The 20,049-nt window shown below is 42.0% G+C and overlaps 1 protein-coding gene across 2 annotated transcripts in view; it reads right to left on the bottom strand.

The window, feature by feature from the left end:
• Positions 1–869: 869 nt before the first annotated feature.
• The window catches only part of dachd (dachshund d), a 92,822-nt gene continuing 73,642 nt past the window's right edge, over positions 870–20,049 (bottom strand). For both annotated transcript variants that reach the window (XM_006788162.3, XM_087829777.1), the window contains exons 7-11: positions 11,386–11,531; positions 9,133–9,280; positions 8,269–8,412; positions 7,087–7,155; positions 870–3,078 (exon numbers count right to left, since the gene is read on the bottom strand). In XM_006788162.3, coding sequence (XP_006788225.1) covers positions 3,041–3,078; positions 7,087–7,155; positions 8,269–8,412; positions 9,133–9,280; positions 11,386–11,531 — 545 coding nt within the window. In that variant the 3' untranslated portion in view covers positions 870–3,040. The remainder of the gene's footprint in view (positions 3,079–7,086; positions 7,156–8,268; positions 8,413–9,132; positions 9,281–11,385; positions 11,532–20,049) is intronic.

The raw sequence follows: 20,049 nt of genomic DNA on the forward strand, positions 1-20,049 counted from the left end.
TAAATAAACTGTTGTGACTAAGACCTATGTATTTTCTGTTATATTATATAAAAAGGCATTTAATTAATATTTTCAATTTTGTTTTTGTTTCCTAAAAAAAGTGGTCCACTCATGAGCTGTGTAAAACAACGGTCCCCTTTTGGTACAGTAGGAGTGTACACTGTGTGTGTGTGTGTGTGTGTATGCGCAGCTACTTTGTTTCTCCTTGCAAGTGCATGGTCATTAGGTTTATTTTTATATTTATTTTTAAGGACAGTGGAGAGCAGACAGGAAAGAGCAAGCGGAGGATGGCATGCAGAAAACAGCCCAATGCAGACTCAAGCCTCGCAGGCGTCTGCGATGTTTCAGCATATGGATCCCCTTACTCAACCAGGTGAGCTATAATGGCAACACAGGTGAAGTGCTTCTGTTAAATAATTACAGGAACCTGTATTTCCTCTAATTTTCTTGTGAAAAATGATCAAATGAGTAACCGATTGTGACTAATGACTAAAACCTGCGTCGCAGCCTCACGATTTGACAGCTTTCAAAAACTTTTAATGAATTTGTGCTTACCTCAGCTAGTACTTTAAGTGTGCAAAGGAAATTATTCCACTGTGGACACGACCGGGTCAGAAAACATGCACACAAGGAAAACATATTATGTTGCCGAAACATTGCCAATATCACACTCACAAAACAAAAAGGCAGCACGACTATAACGGCTTTATGATTTCTCAACAGCTCAGCGAGACCCCAAGTGCTTTTTAATGCGGATATTACGAAGCATGGCCATTCATCGTGCAGGGCTGGTTAAAAGGAGTGTTTTTGTTTATCATTTTAGGGCAATATATTGTGAATTAGCATCATACACACGGAAGTACACATGAAGTAATTTATTTACAGTGAGCTTGGTCACACCCTCATTTGCGTCTTTTATCTAAGATCAGCCTATGCAATAAACACACACACACACACACAAGTCAAAGGGCACACTCGCACTTGAATCTGGAGTCAGTGAAAAGAAAAGAAATTGTACACAAGTTATTCCCATCATCTGATTATACACATTTTTTTACTGCTATATAAAGCAAACAACAATATGTTCATTCATTCTTAATACATAGAAAAGAGTTAAAAGTTTGAAGGCTGATTGTAAATGTCCCTAAAATGAACACAACTATACGACTTAGAACCTCAAAGAAAGCAGATGCCCCCATGTTTCCATAAAATCACGTTTGGGTATCGCAGTGGTAAACATCTGTGTGTTTATGTTTCAGCCATATCAATGTGCAATCTGGAAATGTTACATCAGCGTATTGTGGGGCAACTGCTTCAAACACCTCTATGGCACAGAACCGTGTCACAAACATTGGGTTTATCATCAACATGTTAACTTTATTTGAATTTGAAATACAATGAAGAGATGATTCAAGAAGTTATATAAGTTATCAGTGACAACAGACCTAGACACTCCATTGAGAACAAAAAAGAACAAACATTGTGAACATGGGACACTCTCCCTCCTCCTCCTTCTTCTTCTCCTGATTATAACACAAAAGGTCTAAACTGTTTTGCAGTTAAAGGACTGACATCGGTTTATGTCTTGAGAATATACACAGGTGTTTCAGCACCAAAACTCCAAAAGTCTTTAGGGAAAGTAACAGTAAAATTATGATTTTTTTTTCTTTTCTTATCGGGATATCTTGAAACACTATAAAAAAAACTAAAATAAAAAAAGTGTATTTGTATAGTTCGAACAGGAATTAGAGCAATGTAATCAAATAGCGTTTAGATTTGAAAGGTTGCATCATGACTGATTGTTTTTCAAGCTGACACGACAATAATTCATCTTTTTTCTTCTTCTTCTTTTTTTTTAAAAAAACGCATCGAGAGGTGCTGATTTCTGAGTGTGCCTCATGACAAAAATGTACAGTAAATTCCAAGAAATATTACCTCTGTTACAAAGATTACAGTAGTATTGACAGCAAAAAATCAAAACAAAAAAAAAAACTTCATTTTTGAAAGTGAAACGTTTGTTAATTATGTTTTTAAAATCATCCGGGCTTGAGTGAGTCAACCCTAGTATTTGTTCAGCACAATATAGGATTTATTAAATATCATAATTCCAGGACAAACATTTACATGCCTGCATGCTTTCTCACCAAAATGGCAGCTATAGGAAAGGATGACGGCTCAGAGATAGAACGAAACAAAACGGGAAAAAAAAAGAACAAAAAAACAAAACAAAAACTGAAGGTTTATATAAATGGCGGTATTGTTTGCCTAATAGTTCTACTGCATACACAATACCTCTTAACATTATATACACATACCTTATCAATCCACTCGGGTTCGACTGGAGTGAGTTTTTCCTATCAGCATCATCGGATCTCGTATGTACAACAAATGTAAAAAGGAAACTTGATTGTATTATCATCTAATTTAGAAAACATGAAAATCAAACATCAGTCGTCTTCTTCTTCTTTTGATGAACACATGGATAAACTCACGTTTCCCCTCCCTCCCCCTTCCCACCCCGCCCACACACAAAGGTTCATCTCTTTAGCTTCTCAAAATTCAATTTGAAATACAAAACAGAACTTCAGTCGGATTTCTTCTTCTTCTTTTTTTTTTTTTTTGAAGCTTTCTCGCTGGCTGAGATACAGTATAAAAATCTTCAGTGCTGTGAATTTATGAGTTATTACCAACCATGTACCATGGGTACATTTTTACTGTGCTCAATATATATGTTTATCCTTCACGTTGGCCAAGCTGTTGTGTCAAAACCTGCTTCGTCAAACTATTTCATAGTTGGCCTCTGCGATGAAAAAAAGACTCCTTATTCTACATTCAAACTCAACCTTGTCCAGCACTGGGGTGAACACAGCATGTCCATTGAACTCCTACAAGCAGCTTGACTTCCTTCCACTACTAAATCTGCCTGGATAAGGGCTCTCGAAAGTCTTCGTGAGTTTTCTTTTCTTTCTTTCTCCCCACCCCGCCCCCTTTTTTTCTCTCTCTTTTTTTTTTTAAATTCCTCCAGCTCCTCGTGGCCTTATCAGTACATCACTGTGGTTTTCAAGAAAAGTCTTCCATCTGCAACAGAGAACACACAGAAGCCAAAGATTAGCCAACAGCTAACATCCCATTGACGTAAAAAGCACTACTCAGGATGCGATTGTTGATGAAACCTAACTTTGAAATGTTGCCCTGTAGTCTTTCAATTTCAGCGGCACCGCTATAAATTCATAAACTGATTTGGGGATAAGATTAAGTTAGCAGCCATGACAAATATGATTAAATATCATGCAGACTTTTTACTTTATTACTTCTAACCCACTATAAGAAACTTGGTGATATCAGAGGGAAAACACCAATACAAAGTGTGGCACGCTACATCAGCAAAGATATATAAACACAGAGCGTACATGCATATTTTAATGCCAACAGTGTAAAAGCAGTTATAACAATGACGCACGAGACACATTACACATATTTAACACATCTAAACTGATATCCTTGTTGAACATAATCCTGCACTTACGACGTAAGGCGCTCGCTAAGTGACATTTCCTGCATGGGAATGGTGTTTATTAGAAATGGCAGACATTCCATTGCTACGTTATCTCCAGACACCTCCAACCTAACGAGCTTTGTCCATTTCAGGCAAACACTCTTGTCTGAGTGTTCGCCTGAGCGAGCAGTGCTGCTCCGACACTGAGCTGGTAAAAGCATCTGTTAGGCACAGCTCAGGAGCATGTTTGACGTTTATTACCTTCACATTTCCTCTGCCGGAGAGTGCCACGGTAATGCCTTTAAGAAGCACACCTCTCCATGGCAGTGCGTCTAAATAATTCAATGTTAAAGAGAAACGCGCACAAAGGCGTTTAGCGGCGCGCGTTGTCGGACATGACACAAGCCGTGCAGGACATCAGAGACGGCGCTTGACTACTATTCCGCCGAGCCGCAGAGGATGCACCTGATTACGATGTCTTGGAAACAGAAGAGACAGCATTCACCTCCACTAATTAAAAACATCCTATTGCTGTTATTTTAACACACACTTTTGGGGTGCTTTCTTATCATCTATATGCTTATTACATTATCAATATTTTATCAATTAGTCCTGCCCTCCCTTTTAGGCTGTGTTTTATGAATTGTGCACAGACGGGGGAGACAACAAAAGCTTGTTGTGTGTATGCATGTGTGTTTGTGTGTATGTACTGTGTGTTTGGAGGGGGGAAGGATGAGGGGTGTACAAACACACAGGCTAATTACCCAGCACTGCTGTAGGTCTCAAAGGCATTGCACTCTGGCTGCCTCTATTCAAGCAACAACCACTGAGTTCTGTGTAAAAGTCATTACAGCATGAATGCAGCAGTAGCAAGAACAGAGCGAAAGATGGAGGGGGGTGGGGGTGTTTGAATTTGTGCGAGTGGGGGGGGTGTGTGTGTGTGTGTGTGGGGGGGGGGGGGGGGTTAGGTATGCACAACTCGACGCACACATGTACACAAGCCCACAACAGCAGATCAAGCATCACCTCGCAGTCTGTCTGCCTGCCTGCCCAGCTTCACAGTTGGAGCAATTTATAGGGGTGTTAATGAAAACAAAGAGAATGCGATTATTTGATAGAGGATGACATTTAATACACTGTCGAGAGGGGCTTAAACATCGCAGCGTTTTGCTCCTGACAGATGAAATGATCACGAAAGCGAGGGGGGGAGGGGGGAGGTGGGAACTCGACAAACAAATCTCCCCGATTCAAATACTTCCTGAAATCGGCGCTGATATTAGCGCAAATGTTGAAACATCTGCTTTACACACGCGACGGGGAGAAAAAAAAAAAAACCCAAAAAACTGGCGACATCTTGACACGTTGTTTTATGAAAGGCTGTCTCATTAAAATATGTTAAAACTTTTCGTATTTTTATATTCAAATCAAGATGAAAAGTTCATTAAAGAGAATAAATATTTCATTAGATGCTAAATAAAACAAAGGGAATTTTTGGCTTCTCTCAGCATAAAATTCCTTTGAAAGATTAATTAATACATGTAAATTATGCAAATTATGCCCATGCAAATATTTTATGAAGACAATTAAGGGATCCATTAATTACAGTCTTTTTTGCTTCAGTGACATTCATTCATTTAATTTTAATTTCACTTTAACTGTTTTGATGTTTAATCTTGCAACAAAGAACTTTATCTCCGCGCGCAGGGTCGTGTAAACTTGCCGAACACGTCGAGTGGGGAAGCGGCAGGGAACCAGAGAAGATACTGGGGGAAGATATTCGCGTGTGCACCGTTGCCAGGCAGTACTGGCGAGGTACAGTCCCAGTAGCTCGCCTGCCTGTGAAAAGAGCCACGCTCCCTCTTGGACCCGATTCAAAACACTGTAAAAGCAATTAATAAACACAGACTGTGTTAATATCGCAGAATTAGAGAAGTGTGACAAAAGACAAATAGAAATAATTAGTTCTCTAAAATTATGCCCTCATTATTTTTTTTTCCGCCCCTCTCTCTCTCGCTCCCTCTCCCTCCCCGTTCGCCTCCCTGAGTTTGGAGTTGAGAATATACCCACACATTTCTCTCGGCTTTCATGCGAGTGATAGGCTTGTTTTTTTCCCCCTTCTGCTTGTGTAATTTATCAACATCATTTTTTGCCATTTGAGGTTAATTATACGGCGAGGCTTGCAGAGTAGAGTAGAAGAGACATGGGTGGCAGACAAATGCTTCTCTAATTGAACAAAACACAAAGTGCAGCCTGTTATTCGTTTTCCGCCTTCATTCCACTCTTCGAGGCAATGATCAGAGTGATTGAGAGACCACAAAAATTATATGCTCTACGCTCCCATCATGGTGTTTCGAACCGGGATTAGACGAGGAAAAATAATCATTTCGACCCCGACTTTACATTGCAGCAGGACAATGGCTGCTGTCACTTTAAGTGCAAAAGCTTTAACACATTGAATCTGACACAATTACATCACAAAGAGGCAGGCTCTTGACAAAAGTGTGAAATATTAGAAATTAAAGGGGGCTAAATATACTAATTTGGTATGAAATAGAGAGCTATAATTGCGCTGTATCTGGAAGTTATCTTTTAAATGATGACATATGGATTTCCCTTTTTTTTTTCCTCTTTCTTTTTTTCGGGTGGGGGGTGGGTGGGGGCATCAAACTGTTTCAGATCCCCGCAGTGACTGAATGACATTTAATTAAGGAGGAGTCATTATTTCTCTTGCTACATTTCTCTTATTTTTGCCCTTTCACAAAATATCAGTTCAAGTAGACTAATCATACATTAAAGAGTTAAAGGGACCTAACTTATTCACAAAGATGAACATTCCCCCACTTTTCACAGCAAATTACATGCAGCATTTTCCTGGATAAATTGGGACCTCTCCCACTGATAAGGGCGGTTCTGAGCAGACGCAGCTGAGGCGTATTAAAGCATTACGTTCGAGTAATAATGAGGATATTCAACCTCTGTGAGGTGTCTTGTATCTGGGTAAACACAGATAGCAGACAGTCTACAGAGGTTATCGCTGGAGCGCCCTTCCCCAAACACATACTGCACCCCCAAGGCTAACAAACAAACAAACCATTAAAAATGTACAAGGCTTATTCATAAAATGGATTGATTTGCCCCGTTTATGACTATCAAAGGAGGGATTCCACTGCTTTTTGTGGTTTTATGACTCATTAATGCCGCTTGAGTTGTAAATAAACAACTTTTTTTAAAGTCTTTTTTTTCACGACCTTACAGCTTAGCTTTTTCGCTATTTTCCAGCTCTATCCCACGCGAGTTTTACCTCTTTTCCTAAAAGCATCACACCCACTAAAAGTCAAGAGAAAGAACAATATTATTTCTACAGAAAACCAATGATCTTGACCTAGTGCTGTGGCCCAGATGGTGAGCTGTATGTCTGAACAGCAGGCACAGAAACACTAATGTTCATAAACTGAAGCAGCGTGGGCGTGTGTGTGTGTGTGCAAAGGAGGGTGAGAGAGAAAGGGAGTGGGGGGACAACAGAGGAAGAGAGCAAAAGTGAGAGCCAGAGAAAGAGAGGGAGATTTATTGTCTCATCTGAGCCCCTGTACCTTGTATTGTCCTTTCAGCATCTGTTCTCCCACTGCTGCGGTCACTCTCCATCTCAGGGGTCAGAGAGTCTGAGAGAAGAGAGGGATCACCGCCGTTAAACATCCCTGACATCCACCTATCACAATGCCACTTTCACAGCATCATTCATTCAAAACAAGAGACTAAGATGTCAATCTCTATCTAAGCCGCATGTGCGTCCCGTTTCTTGCTTTAATTACCAACAGTGTTTGGGAGGGTGGGAGAGAAAGAAAGAAATCCTTGATTTAACACTTTGAAATAACAATCTTTTAAACTAAAAACCCCAGCGTGGCTTGATGAAATCAAGCTAGCAAAGCAACGTTACACCTGCACCTAATATGAAGAGTCGTGTTTTGATTTTTTTTTCTAATTGCCTTAATAACTCCATACTGCGCACCGCTAGTGGCAGACCAGTGAACTAATGATAAAAGAATGCCACTTTGATACGGCTGAGCTTGTGCATTAATGACTGACGCATTGAAGTGAACGTTTCTTTTACAAATGGAACTGGGCTTCTGCCAGCTTAGAGCTGTCAGATAAACACAGTGATCAATAATTGAGGAAATGTACTTGTACCTCAAAGGAGCTGGAAAGGTGTGCTTGTCTGTGTGCTTACACTGGGATACATCCCTGTGTAGAGTACTCGTTAGAGCTGAAAACGTCAGCCAATCGGCTTGAAGACAGAGAGCAAAATAAATCATTTGGAACTATTTTGTTCATCAATTAAAGCTGATGTTGTCTGTTCCAGCCTTCTAAACGCGTATCATAGTCAACTTAATGTATTTTGGCTCTGACAGAACAAAGGTAATCATGTAAAGATATGTCACCATGGATATTTTAGACATGTTAAATGACTAATCAATTAATCAAGAGGTAGATTAAATGATAATTGAAATGACTGGGTGCTGTAATAGTAGTAGAAGGACATAATGAGAACACAAAGCAAATGTATAAGTTGACTGTGGGAAAGTTGCAGTTGAAATGAGATTTGAAGCAACTAAAAAATATTTGATGTGGATTAATAATAGATCATTTTTGTTTTGTTTTATCACTTTTCCTCAGGAAGAATTCCAGCATTTGATTTCTTTTCCTTATTTGTCCCTCTAAATTCCACACTTAAGTAGTCATGTACAGCAACACTGTCTCACTGTGGAGTGTCTGACCGTTGAGTGAGCGCATGCTGTCAGAGGGCGAGGGCTGCTTCAGGGTTTGCTCGGCCTGCTCTCTCCTTTTGGATTCATACTCCAGAGCTTCTTGAAGTTTCCTCTTGGCCTTCTTCTCCTTCTTCAGACGCTTCTGAATGATGGCTAAGACGAGGAAAAGACCACAGCGGGAAAATAAAATGAGCTCTGGGGCAAATTAGCAGAGCCTTATTTTCAAATGAAATGCAATTATCACCATACTCTAGCAGAAAGATGGTAATCTTTTTTTTAGTCAGTGTAGCACACTATTATGGAAAAAGGAAACTCAATTAATCCTAAATATTTTATTATATATAAAGATATTTCCTTAAAGAAGAGATTCTGAGTAAATACTCACTGTGACTTAGTAAACTGCTAGAGGGAATTAAAGCTAATTGAAAAATTTATTGGGATATTTTTCATGAGTTTCTCTCATTAAACATAAACGATACAGTTAGCGTATGACTGTGATGCATTTTACATGAGACTGAGAGTAAATCTGTATCGAGTGTGTATTTCCAATTATGTTAACAGACTAAGAGGGGGAAAACCAGAGCTATGCTATCACATTATGTGCAGCCACAGAAGCACACAGAAGCTTATGTCTGCTTTAATCAGAGGCATTAAACATACATGGAGAATTGCTTATATACATTCAGGAGCGATCATATCTACATGAGCACAGGCCTGTGAAGTCTGAACATGAGAACACTGTACACAGTTGTGCACAAGCCCACCCACCTGCTCTCACTCTCTCTTACACACACACACACACACACACACACACACACACACACACACACACACACACACGGCTGACAGTGCCAGGCAGTCGTCAGGCAGTACCTCTGTTCTTCTGCTCCATGGCGAGCTGCTTCTCCAGAGTCTCCCTGAGCTCCCTCTCTCTGAACAGCTCCATTTTCAGCTCTGTCTTCTCCAGCTGCACCTGCTTCTCCTGAGCCCGCGCATTGTCAATTGCCACTTTGAGCAGGCCCTGCACACACGCACACACATACAGAAACACACACCAATGAATATATACACAGCGAGATATACAGCAAGAAAGGGATGAGTGGGGGGGGCAGAGAGAGAATGATGTGGTCTATTTAAGAGCTTCAAGATGAAGTGACAGCAAACCACACTGAAAGTATGTCACAGCAGCTCTTTGTACTGCCCACAGCGCTGAAGCAGAACACAGGGCCAAAAGCTGACTGCTTCTACACGTTTCCTTTCAGTCAGACTGTCACCTGAACTAGCCTCTTACCCATGATGGTGCCTTTTAGTGCAACCTCCACAGCTCTGGATACAGATCTACAAGAGTTTGGGGTAGTTATTTTTTTCTTCTTCTTTGTTTTGGTTTTGTTTTTAGATACAGAATACTGATGCGAGTGCTGCATATGTCTGACCCCTTTTGGTCAAAACTGTGAAATACAACTGTTGACAGCTTTAACAAGTTAGAGCTAAAGGACGCAAACGGTGAAGAAAAGGGAAGTTTGTCAGAAAAAGAAGAAGAACAGGAAACACTTGAAATGAATTTGGTTAAGTAGAGGGTAAACAATTACTATGGACAACACCAGCTTATTCTCTCTCTGCTGTAACTTTACAGACTTACACAGCACAGCGGGGATTCATAATACGAACAAAAATGACAAGCAACTCATCATATACTCCTGACTGTCCTGAATTACATGTTGCACAGTTCTGTGCACGTATAGAAGTGGCATTTTCATCACAATTAGTCCCCATCCACATGCAATTATATCCAATGCACTGGGCTATAGCGTACTAATTGTTGATTCCTCTAACCCCAATTTATTCTAAGTTGCTTTATCTTAATTTTCTGCTTGGTTTCATTTTGTTGATTTGTATATAAATATTCAATGCGAAGATCATTATCAAAGATGACTTAGAGGAGTGTTGGGAGCTCGCAGTGGGTTTACTTGTGCCTTTCTAATTACCACGCAGAGCCAAAACAGAAGCAGGACTCTGGTGCCAACGGTACAAGTGCAACGAGAAGGGCAGCAGCGTACACACATCATTACACTCAGACAGAAGGCAAATACATTCATCTTTCTGACTGAGGGTGTTTGAGCTGCAGCCTAAATGGAGTTCTGAGCAGATAGTGGTTAAGGTCTGCAAACTGTCCATTCAAATCTTCGTGTCATGACGTTTTCTCGGACAAAGAAATTAGTTCTTACTCTGTAACACTGACTTATAGCATCAGAAGCCTTAATATTGCAGAGAAACTTAAACAGTAGAATACACTGACAGAGATTTTATGAAGAGCTTTAAAGGTACAATAAGAAATCTTTTGAGGTTATTTATGTACATCGCCTTTCTGCCTGTAGCTAGACCTGCCACATACATAGTACACTTTATAAGTTACTTTTAATTTAAAGATGACAAATTGCTCTTTCAAACTTTATATGACCACTTAACATTTTTACATTTGTATTTTCATCATTTCTTTTTAAATTTGTTCTCACTTCTTCACTTCATAATCATTCTTCGCCTCATCTCCTGAACTGTAAAATGTGCTTATTTATTCCTAATATTGTTGCACTTATTACTGTCCTGAGACCCTCCTGACTCCGGACACCTGACAACAAGCCGGCTAAACAACAACAGCGGGTTATAAGCTAACACTGTGTTACGGCGGTCACTGTAGCTAGGATTATGAACTTGAATTGGGAGGGATAAAACAATATTCAGTTGACTGCAATCTGCTGACATCTAGTGGTGACATTTTACACACTGTACCTTTAAAAATCTATAAGAATTTCACATCCTTAATATGCTTGTCCCAGGCACATAGCTCTAGCTGTGAACATAGAAGCTCCACCCACCTACTGTTCAGCCAATCAGAAAAACTTTCTTAAAGGCAGTGAGGGTGAACTGTGGAATTAAACTAAGGCCCGCAACGAGATACAGTAAGTAAGGCTTAAACTTAAAAACTATAAATCCCGCAAAGCTGATCTAGTAGGGTGCAGCTGGAAATCTTTCCAGGCTTTTTTAAGTCTGACCACGTAGAGGCCCTCATATCTGAGGTCAAAAGTTCAACGCAAAGTTTACTACAAGAACACGAGTGAGCAACAATACCTGTATGTTGGTAAGGAGAGTCTCTATTGATGACAGGCCGTCTGGGAAGAGAAAAGGTGAAGGGAATCCCGGAGGCAGGGTCTGTCCAGCCAGTGACAACCGCTCGTAGCTATCTCTTGCTGTTGGGGTGCACATTGGGTTGTCTTCTGCAAAGAAAAACAGTAACAACAAAGACTGATTGATGATTCCTAAAACTAAAAGTTGCTCCACTTGAAAGTAAGTGGTCAGATATGTAAGCGGCTTTTTTGTTGGTAAGCTAATACATATTGATCCTGAATCAAGTTGACCAGCAGCAATGGCTGGGCCTGTATTGATCTCTAGGAGCCAATCCCAGCTATCCTTTCCACTCAGAAATATAGTGGACAGATTGCTACCTTGGACATTCCTTCATATTTTTTTGCCTCTTCTCTCAGCCTGAATGGTGGGGTTGAACAATATCAACCAAGACATAAATCCAGCTTCCCCCATTTAAGAGATGTCATGTGGACTCCAAAAAATCAGAAGCAGGCCAGCAGTTTGACCCCAGCGGCTTGGGCTTCCTTTATGTATGCACGCATGGGTGACTGTCAAACTTAAGATGACATCATCCTCCATTCATCACCGGCAGAAGGGTAGGGCCCTGCCATCTGCTGTCCAGCCTCTCCACCGGGCCTCAGAGGAGGAAGGAGGAGCTTTAGAGGGAGGGGAGAGAAAGCAGGAGGCAGAGCGGCAGAAACACGTACAGCCTGGTCAAACAAAAACAGTATGTCAGACAGTGCCGTTTGCTGCCCCATCAGATCTGACACATGTTTTTGCCCAGTGAGCTTTTTATCAAGCCAGGAATTTCTAAGTGTTACCATCTTGCAGAGAGACACTTTATTAAACACATCCAAGTCTAAAAAGGTCTCCACAGGAAGCCTGCGCCATCAGCTGTTTAATTGTTAATTTAATGAAAGGGGGGGAAAAGTTTTATTTGTAATGTGGAACCCTGGCTGTGTTGTGCACAGCACCTCTCTGCTCTCATCCAGTATTCATATCTGTTTATGTGGCAGGCTGAATCTTGAACAAACAGCGAGCGGAGCTGAACAGCCCTGCCTCTCCCTCCCATCAATATTCACCAACGCCAGCCAAGTGCTGGGAACAGCTGGTCTTACATTAATTAGTTTAAAGTATTTATTTCACCCATCCTCAGAGCAGATTGAGCAAAAACATTGGAGATTATTTCAAGCATCTGCAAATGCCCTGGAAACATCTCACCGCCAAAAGTCGAGTGTTAGGATTCACAGTTTAGGTTTGTAATTTGGAGATCTTTTTTTTCCCTTCTCCCCCCTTCTCTTCCTGAGTGGGGAAGATGGTGAAATATGCACCGCTGGTCCGTGGAGAGAGTAAACAACCTTTCTCCTTTTTCAGATGGAGTTCACTCCTGTTGATTAATTAGAATGGATGGTTGCCTAATGGATTAAAATTTGTTTATAATTTGACTTCATAAAAATAATGAATTGCCTACTTTTAAGAAGCCACTCCTGTGGTAATTTATTTTGTTTGGTGCAATCCTGTCTGCATTCCGAGGTGGGCGTCTGGGTGGAGATATAAAATGCACCCTCCCTTATACAGTGGCACGACATGAAAGTCCCATTTTATCTCAATAAAGTAACTAATCAAAGATCAAAAGCATTACAGTTGGCTCCAGCTCAGGTTGATATAGATGTATTGCGTGCATTATATGCATGCATCACCCACCTCCAATAAAATCTCCATAACAACTAGAGACGTTAGTAGACCTCGGGGAAAGGTCTGCTGTTGTAGCTTTGTAATTGATTTGTACTGTAGGCACTTTGTCCCTTATTTAGTGTTGGCATTAATCATAAATCATTGCTTTAACAAACTCCGGCTTCCCACTCAGCAGGCCTCCCCTCCAACACAATGTTGGATCACAGAGAATATTTGATGGCTTTGTTGCAGGGGAAACAACCTGTCATGCTCTGGGAAAAGCAAACAGCGTGTTTTGTTCGACAGACTCAAACTACCGTACAGCACCTCTTGTCAAATAACATTTCCACCAGGAGCTGCACATAAATAGTGGCATTTTCACCAAAAAAAAGAAAAAAAGGTGGGGGATTTGGGGGATCTAATAAGTGGCTAATTTCATCAATATAATCAAAAGTGGCTTAATGAAACTCAAATGTAAATTCCAATGAACACGATGTAAATCCGCTGGTTTCCTCTGCTTCCAGTGTTAAAGCGCCCCCGACTCCCCCACCCACCCACACACCCACCCAACATTTCTCTCTGTGCCTGGCTGCAAATGCTGGCACGTGTTTGCATGTTTATTTCTCACCATCGCTCCAGAATCATTGACTTCAACTTAATTACAGCGACAGGCGTTGGAGTGATGGGGGCCGGTGGAATGGAGTACTCTGTTTCCAGGTGATATTTCTGCACTAGCAAGGCTGCCAACAGCAGCTGTGACAGCCTCTTGTGCTTACCGTACGGTAAAGGTACAGTTAAGGCCCCCCGACTATGAAATACTGTGTGGAAAAACACTCGCAGGTCACCCCTGTCACAAATAACATTTCATGCACAACTGTTTCGGTGGATAATAGGAGCCACAAATAAAAATGGGACGCTGTAAATACAATGCATTCTGAATGAAATGCCATAATTTAAAACAACGTGTCCCCCCCACCACCGCCGCTGCCACCCTCCTCCCCTCTCCATCCTCCTCCTCCACCCTGTTCTCAATAGCTGCAGAGGGAGTCCTTGACAGTGTGCTAGCAATGATGAATCACCTATCCAGTTAATTTTCTCACTCCTCATGTGTTGTGCTGCTAAAACAGGGGCCCAGGAATTGACTTGACAAACTATGAATGTAAAAAATATCACTTGGAGGGATCTGGGCTTATCTCCAATTTACATGTTATTAGATTTGTGTTGCAAGCGGCACTTGGACCTCGCAAAACTGAAGCAAAAAAGATGGGGCACATGATAACCAGAGATAAAACATGTCTAAAACTCACTTGAAAGCCTTTGAAACATTTGATGGAAAGTCGCAGGGAGTGGAGGGAAGCAGAGGAAACTGGCCTGATTTAAAATGTGACAGACACACATTGCAATCTGTGGTAAATCTAGAAGAAACCTTGGGAAATTTAGCTGCAATCTCTGGATAAATAGCTGTAATTGACCTTGGGAGTTGAAAATGTGCCATATGTTTCTGGTTCCTGTGTTTGAAACTGGGTCCCTCAGGACATTTCAGCTGAGTACTCACACGAAGGCAAGCGTGAGCAGGAGGAGAGGAAGATACGGGGGGGAAAAAAAGACACACAAAAAGAGTGAGCAAGAAAGAGGACAGAAGGATGCCGGCAACAGAGAGATAGATGTTTGAAGACGGAAGACGGATGGATAGATAGGTGAGGCATGGTCTGAGGTAGAGGAGGCTGCAACAGAAGAATGAAAGAGTGACAGAGACGTAGAGAGATAGTAGAGAGAGGGAAAGAGAGAGGGAGAGCAGAGGTACATTTGGCTGGCCAGTCAGTGTGATATATTGACAGGTGAAGCCTTTGTCCTTGCAAACCTGTGTTCCTCCCAGCAGGAGAACTGAATGCTAAACCTGGAGGTTGTCAGCACAGGAAACACAAAGCAAGGCAATGCTTTTTCACTGCACAATTACATTTGATTTGACCTGCCAGGGCTGCGGAGAAAACCAGCCTCCTTCAAATGGAGTAGTTATGACCTCTCGGACAGCCATTAGCAGCAAACACAGCATTATTCAAGCTGCACTTAAAGCGCTAGGTTCGGAAAAATCTTGTCAAGGGAAATATCTGTCTGCTCGTACGAACGTGGCGATGCAGAGCTGGGCAAAAAAAAAGAGAAAAAAAAAGGAGTTGCATGCAATTTGAGCACTTGAAAAAAACATGAGCCTTAGCTGATCTCGCACATGATGTCTGCACTCTGGAGGAAAGGAAAAAAGAAGAAAAGTCAGCTGTAACTGCGAGAGTTTTAAACAGGTAGCGTAGCATGTCGTATGCTGATTCTAACAACTGTAACCTCTGCAAATGCGATAAAAGCAGGTTTCATTTCCTCGCAGAATAAAATATGTGAACGATAGCTTGCGATCAGGAAGATTTGGATGGCTCACAAGCATGCTCGTCCTAAGCAAAGTGTTTGACGAGCCAAACAGGACGAATTCTTTCGGAAGACTATCCCTTGCATATGCCGCGCATATGTGTGTGTGACACGCCGTATATGCTGCGAGGAAAGAGGAAAGGCTCACATGCTCGGATGTATGCAAAACTCTCAAGCGGACATACACATTCATTACACGCACGCACGGCACACACACTTAATGTGCCCTCATCACATTTAAGCTAATTTCCTTTTCATCACGGAGAGAGGAAAATGAGTGTTTGCCCCATCCCTGCTGGGGGACAAAGTCAAGAGCCCCGGTCGGTTTGGGCTAGATTAACAGGTAACATTTGGCTCCCACTCTCTTATCACAGCATGAAAATCAAACCGCGTGTTTTTCCTCCGTCGCTCTCTCTTTCTCCCCTCCCTAATGTTCCCTTCACTTAGAGATGAAATCGCTTGCTGCACAAACCCATTTGGAGAGAGGAGAGAAGGTGAGTGGGATAATCAGGCTGGCCACTGGGCCGTGTTTCCTAAATGCTCTCCAAAACATTACTGTGCACAGGCATAAAATTAGCACCGGGACCTTAAAATGTTGACATTTAGCATGACTTTTTGGAGAGTGACACCCTCATATTTTCTTGTAGGATATCATTAAATTTCAACTGCCCTATGGCTGTGCCTTTCCATTAATAACCAATTCAGTGTGTCACTTCTCCCTCTCTCGCTTTCTCTCCCCCCTCTCTCTCTCCCGCTCGCTCGTGCCACCTTTTTAAAGTAATGAGTCCATTGCTTTGCTTTAATAAATTGAATCGTATTCTCAAGGCCATATGAAGATAGAGCCACAGATGGACAGGCTGCATGGAGGAAATAACCATAAATCCTTTACTGTCACAGAGGCGGTCTGAGGTGACAAAAGAAGAAGATCGCAACCCTCGATTGGGATCGCGCCGAGATCACAAAAGACACAGTCAAAGGTTGATTCTGTCTGTTAAAACTGTGTTCTCCTAGCAGGGACAAATATACCCAATGACGCTCTCGTCGCTGATGCCGGCTTGTGGTCAAACGTAAGAAACAACACAAGGATCAGAATACTGACAGGTGCTTGTCCCAAAATGTTTTGGAGGGTACGCTGTGCATAATGGCACAGATTACACTGTTATGGTGCAGTTAAGAGAGATTTTGTCCTTTGTTTAACTGTTAGCTTGGAGAAGGAAGGGGAGGGGGAAAAAACAGGGAGAGAGAGAAATGGAAACAGCGAGAGCAAGAGGCAAGGGAGCAGGATCTGTGTTGACTTCCATTCAGGAGGAAGATATCTTGTCTTTTTATGCGGCCCATGTCATATTTATTGCATAAAGGTCAGAGTGTTCATTTGTTCAAAGTCAGCGTTTTCCCTCTCTCCTCTCCTCTCCTCCATGTAATAAATGCAGGGGCTATGTCATTATCGGACCTCTGAGGATTACAGGCTTGGCTGACTGTGATGACTGCATAAAAGCATACAGGACTTTTGTTTCTGCCAGCGCACAGCTTCAAATGAGCTCTTAAAGAGAACAGTAGCGGAGGCAAAATGGCATTTTGTAGAGAGAGACGATCGCAGTTCGGATGGACGAAAGGGATAAGGAGCGAGTTGGTTAAGGCGAAAGATTGAGGGGCTAAAATCCTCGCTCTTGGTTTTAAGTCAGGCCAGTGGTGGCGGAGCAAAATAAACTTGTGGCTCAGGAAGGGAAATGACAGGAGGGGGGCTGACTTGAGACTTGAATAGATTTCTGTAATTCACCTATTGACTCTGAGCCCAAACTGTCAAGAAGATAATGCTTGGAGAAGGACATCACTGCGAGCAGCTTTGAAGGTGTTTAAACTGTCTTTGCATATTGACCTCTATTGTCCGGGCCCATTTATTAACAGAAGAATCCCAGAGATTAAACTGGCCTCAGCTATCGATTGGCTATTTTGCCCGAATCATTCACATTTCAGAGGGGGGGGATCATTTGTACTGTACACCCCGCTAAGCTGCCTGACCCACTAATCATCAAGCCATTTATTTCTCTCACTCTTTGTTTAGTTCTCCTTTGTTTGGCATTTATTAATTCATTAGAGCAACTTCTCATGCAGCTTAACTTAGACGGTGACTGGGGAGTCCTGTTTCCAGCCGATAGCAACTTACATTCCAGCAAAATATGCCACCGAATATGCACCCGACATCACAATACAGATGCCAATTACATATTGATAATTAAGCATTCAAACAAACAAACAGAGAGGAAATCCCCCATAATCACCAGGTTTTAATAGAACAAGTATTAGCTTGGCGTGGTTGGCCAGATAGCCTGCTGCTAGATCAGAGCTTTGCTGGGTTTGGGAGGAAGGGGTGGGGTAGGGTGGGGAAGGGGTGGTGGGAGGGGGAGACACATTGGTGTCATTGCCTGGCATTGCAATCCTACAGGGAGAGGCTCTGCCGTTCTGCCGCTACTGCTGAATGACTGTCGACGACAGCTGGCACTAATCCAGACTGGATACACTGAGCTGCTTTTCTTTTCTTTTTCTTTTTTTTCTCCCTTCTCTTTTTAAATGAAGATGAAAGAACAAAAGAGAAAATGGGAAAAATGTAAACTTTTAAAGAGGGCCTAGCTTAGGAGCACTTGCTCCGCGGCTGCCTGGTGAGGAAGCGGCAAAAAACTGATGCAAATCCATTAGCGGTCCTGTTTTCACAGTAATAAAAATACTTAAGGGGTTTTAATAGGAGCGACGTGTTAAACGTGTGGAAATCTGTTTTGATAACATTATTCATAACAGTGGCTTTGCGCTGTGTGAATTAATAACACTTCATTTACAGACGGAAGAAAGCTGGCATGGTATTTCCAGTTAAAGAGATTAATTTTTAAAGACCTAATTGACAGGCTGGGGTTAGGCAGGATAAGCAACAGACTATAAGGCTGCAGCTGCAAAGTCAAGGTGACTGGAATACTCAGAGAAAGGCTTTCAAAAAGCAGAATAGAGAGGGAGGGAGTGAAGAGAATTAGTCCTCGAGCACTTTTCCCTCCGCCCCCCATTCTTCCTCTCTTTATTAGGAATGATTTACTTTCTCAGTGAAAGGATATAAAAGCTCAAGTATAGCGGCGTAATTATCGCCGAGTGAAAATTTAAAGGTTTGACTCACAATGTCCTCAAGTCTGCGAGCAGACTGCCAGACGATAAGAGTGACTGTGTTGAACACTCGGCATCCAATCGGTTGTGCTTTATGGGCTTTGCCAAGGAAGAGCACACAAGCAGCACTCAGCTCTGCAAGTCTGTAAACATGATGGACTGTGGCAAACTACTAGGGCTGGTGTTTACCTTGGCAGAGCCTGGCCTTGGCATGTTGGTAGCATCGCTTAATTACTGTTTACATGTAAATATTAAATTATACAAACAACCCCACAGAATGTCTCCGAAAGCGCAGAAACACACATTCAGGGTCAACCTTATCTGTCTGCAACAGTTGCCACCGCTACGATAGGCATTGTTTTGAATCGCAAATTTTCTGCATTGTACATAATCTTCATAATTGTTTAGTGCTGTTGTCCAAGGGCATTCAGGTAAATATGTTCCCATAATCTGCATAATAGCAGATGCTCAGATATGTAAAACGCACCTTGTGTTCTCAGAAAGAAAAAAAAAGACGGGGTTATTGTTCAACAACAACAGTTTCATCAGGAGAAAGGAGCGTGAGCATTAACGTCTCCAGTCAAGACAGATAGATGATTGCTTTGATTACGGGGCCCTGCTTTCCTGACGGTCCTGAGCAGCATATATAGTAAAGCACTGGTGCCTACTGTGCATCTCTAGTATGGCTGAGTAAAGCACTTGTTCATTTGCAGTGAAGGGTAACATGAAACAGGCCTGAGCCTTCTGATGGACAGGGAGATTTCACCTTCGCCAGTGAATGATAATGCATTATTAAATTTGCCTCTCTGCTCACTAGATACACTTAGCTGACCACAGCATATTTATCTCCCCATCCGAGGCTCACGTCTTGGCAGGAGAAAGCATTCTGTCACTTTTGAGGCATTTCAAAGATTAAAAAGAACCTCTCTCTTTTCAACGTTCCTAAAAGCATCCCCACCCACCCCCCCTTTTTTCAGTGAAATGTGATTAGCAGGAGATGGTGTCACGCAATGGAACATTCATGAGAGGGGAGAACAAATATCCAAATGAACTCCCATGTCCTCGAGGAATAGCCCCTCTCTGCACCATCAGCAATCTCTCTCTCACACGGGCTGAGGAAATTTGATTGATCCTCTATTGAATTATTTTTTTGCACTCTTTCATTTCAACAGGACGCACTGACAAGTTGTTTGATCATAAAGCATTATTGTCTGCCAAGTCACATTTCAGGGCTGTGATGGCTAATGATCTTGCCTCCTGACTTAGGGAAAGTCAGGTAGTCAGCATGTGTTTGAAGCTCGCGATTCCAAGGACATCAGGAGGTACTGAGCAAAACACTATACGTTAAAAGTCAGGGAGATGAGAGGGAAGGAGCTCGAACTTTTAATGATACTGTACGGCGATACCATCGATGTCGGT

This window comes from Neolamprologus brichardi, chromosome 16 (genome assembly GCF_056152115.1).
Source record: "Neolamprologus brichardi isolate AB-2024 chromosome 16, ASM5615211v1, whole genome shotgun sequence".
Classification (NCBI taxonomy): Eukaryota; Metazoa; Chordata; class Actinopteri; order Cichliformes; family Cichlidae; genus Neolamprologus; species Neolamprologus brichardi.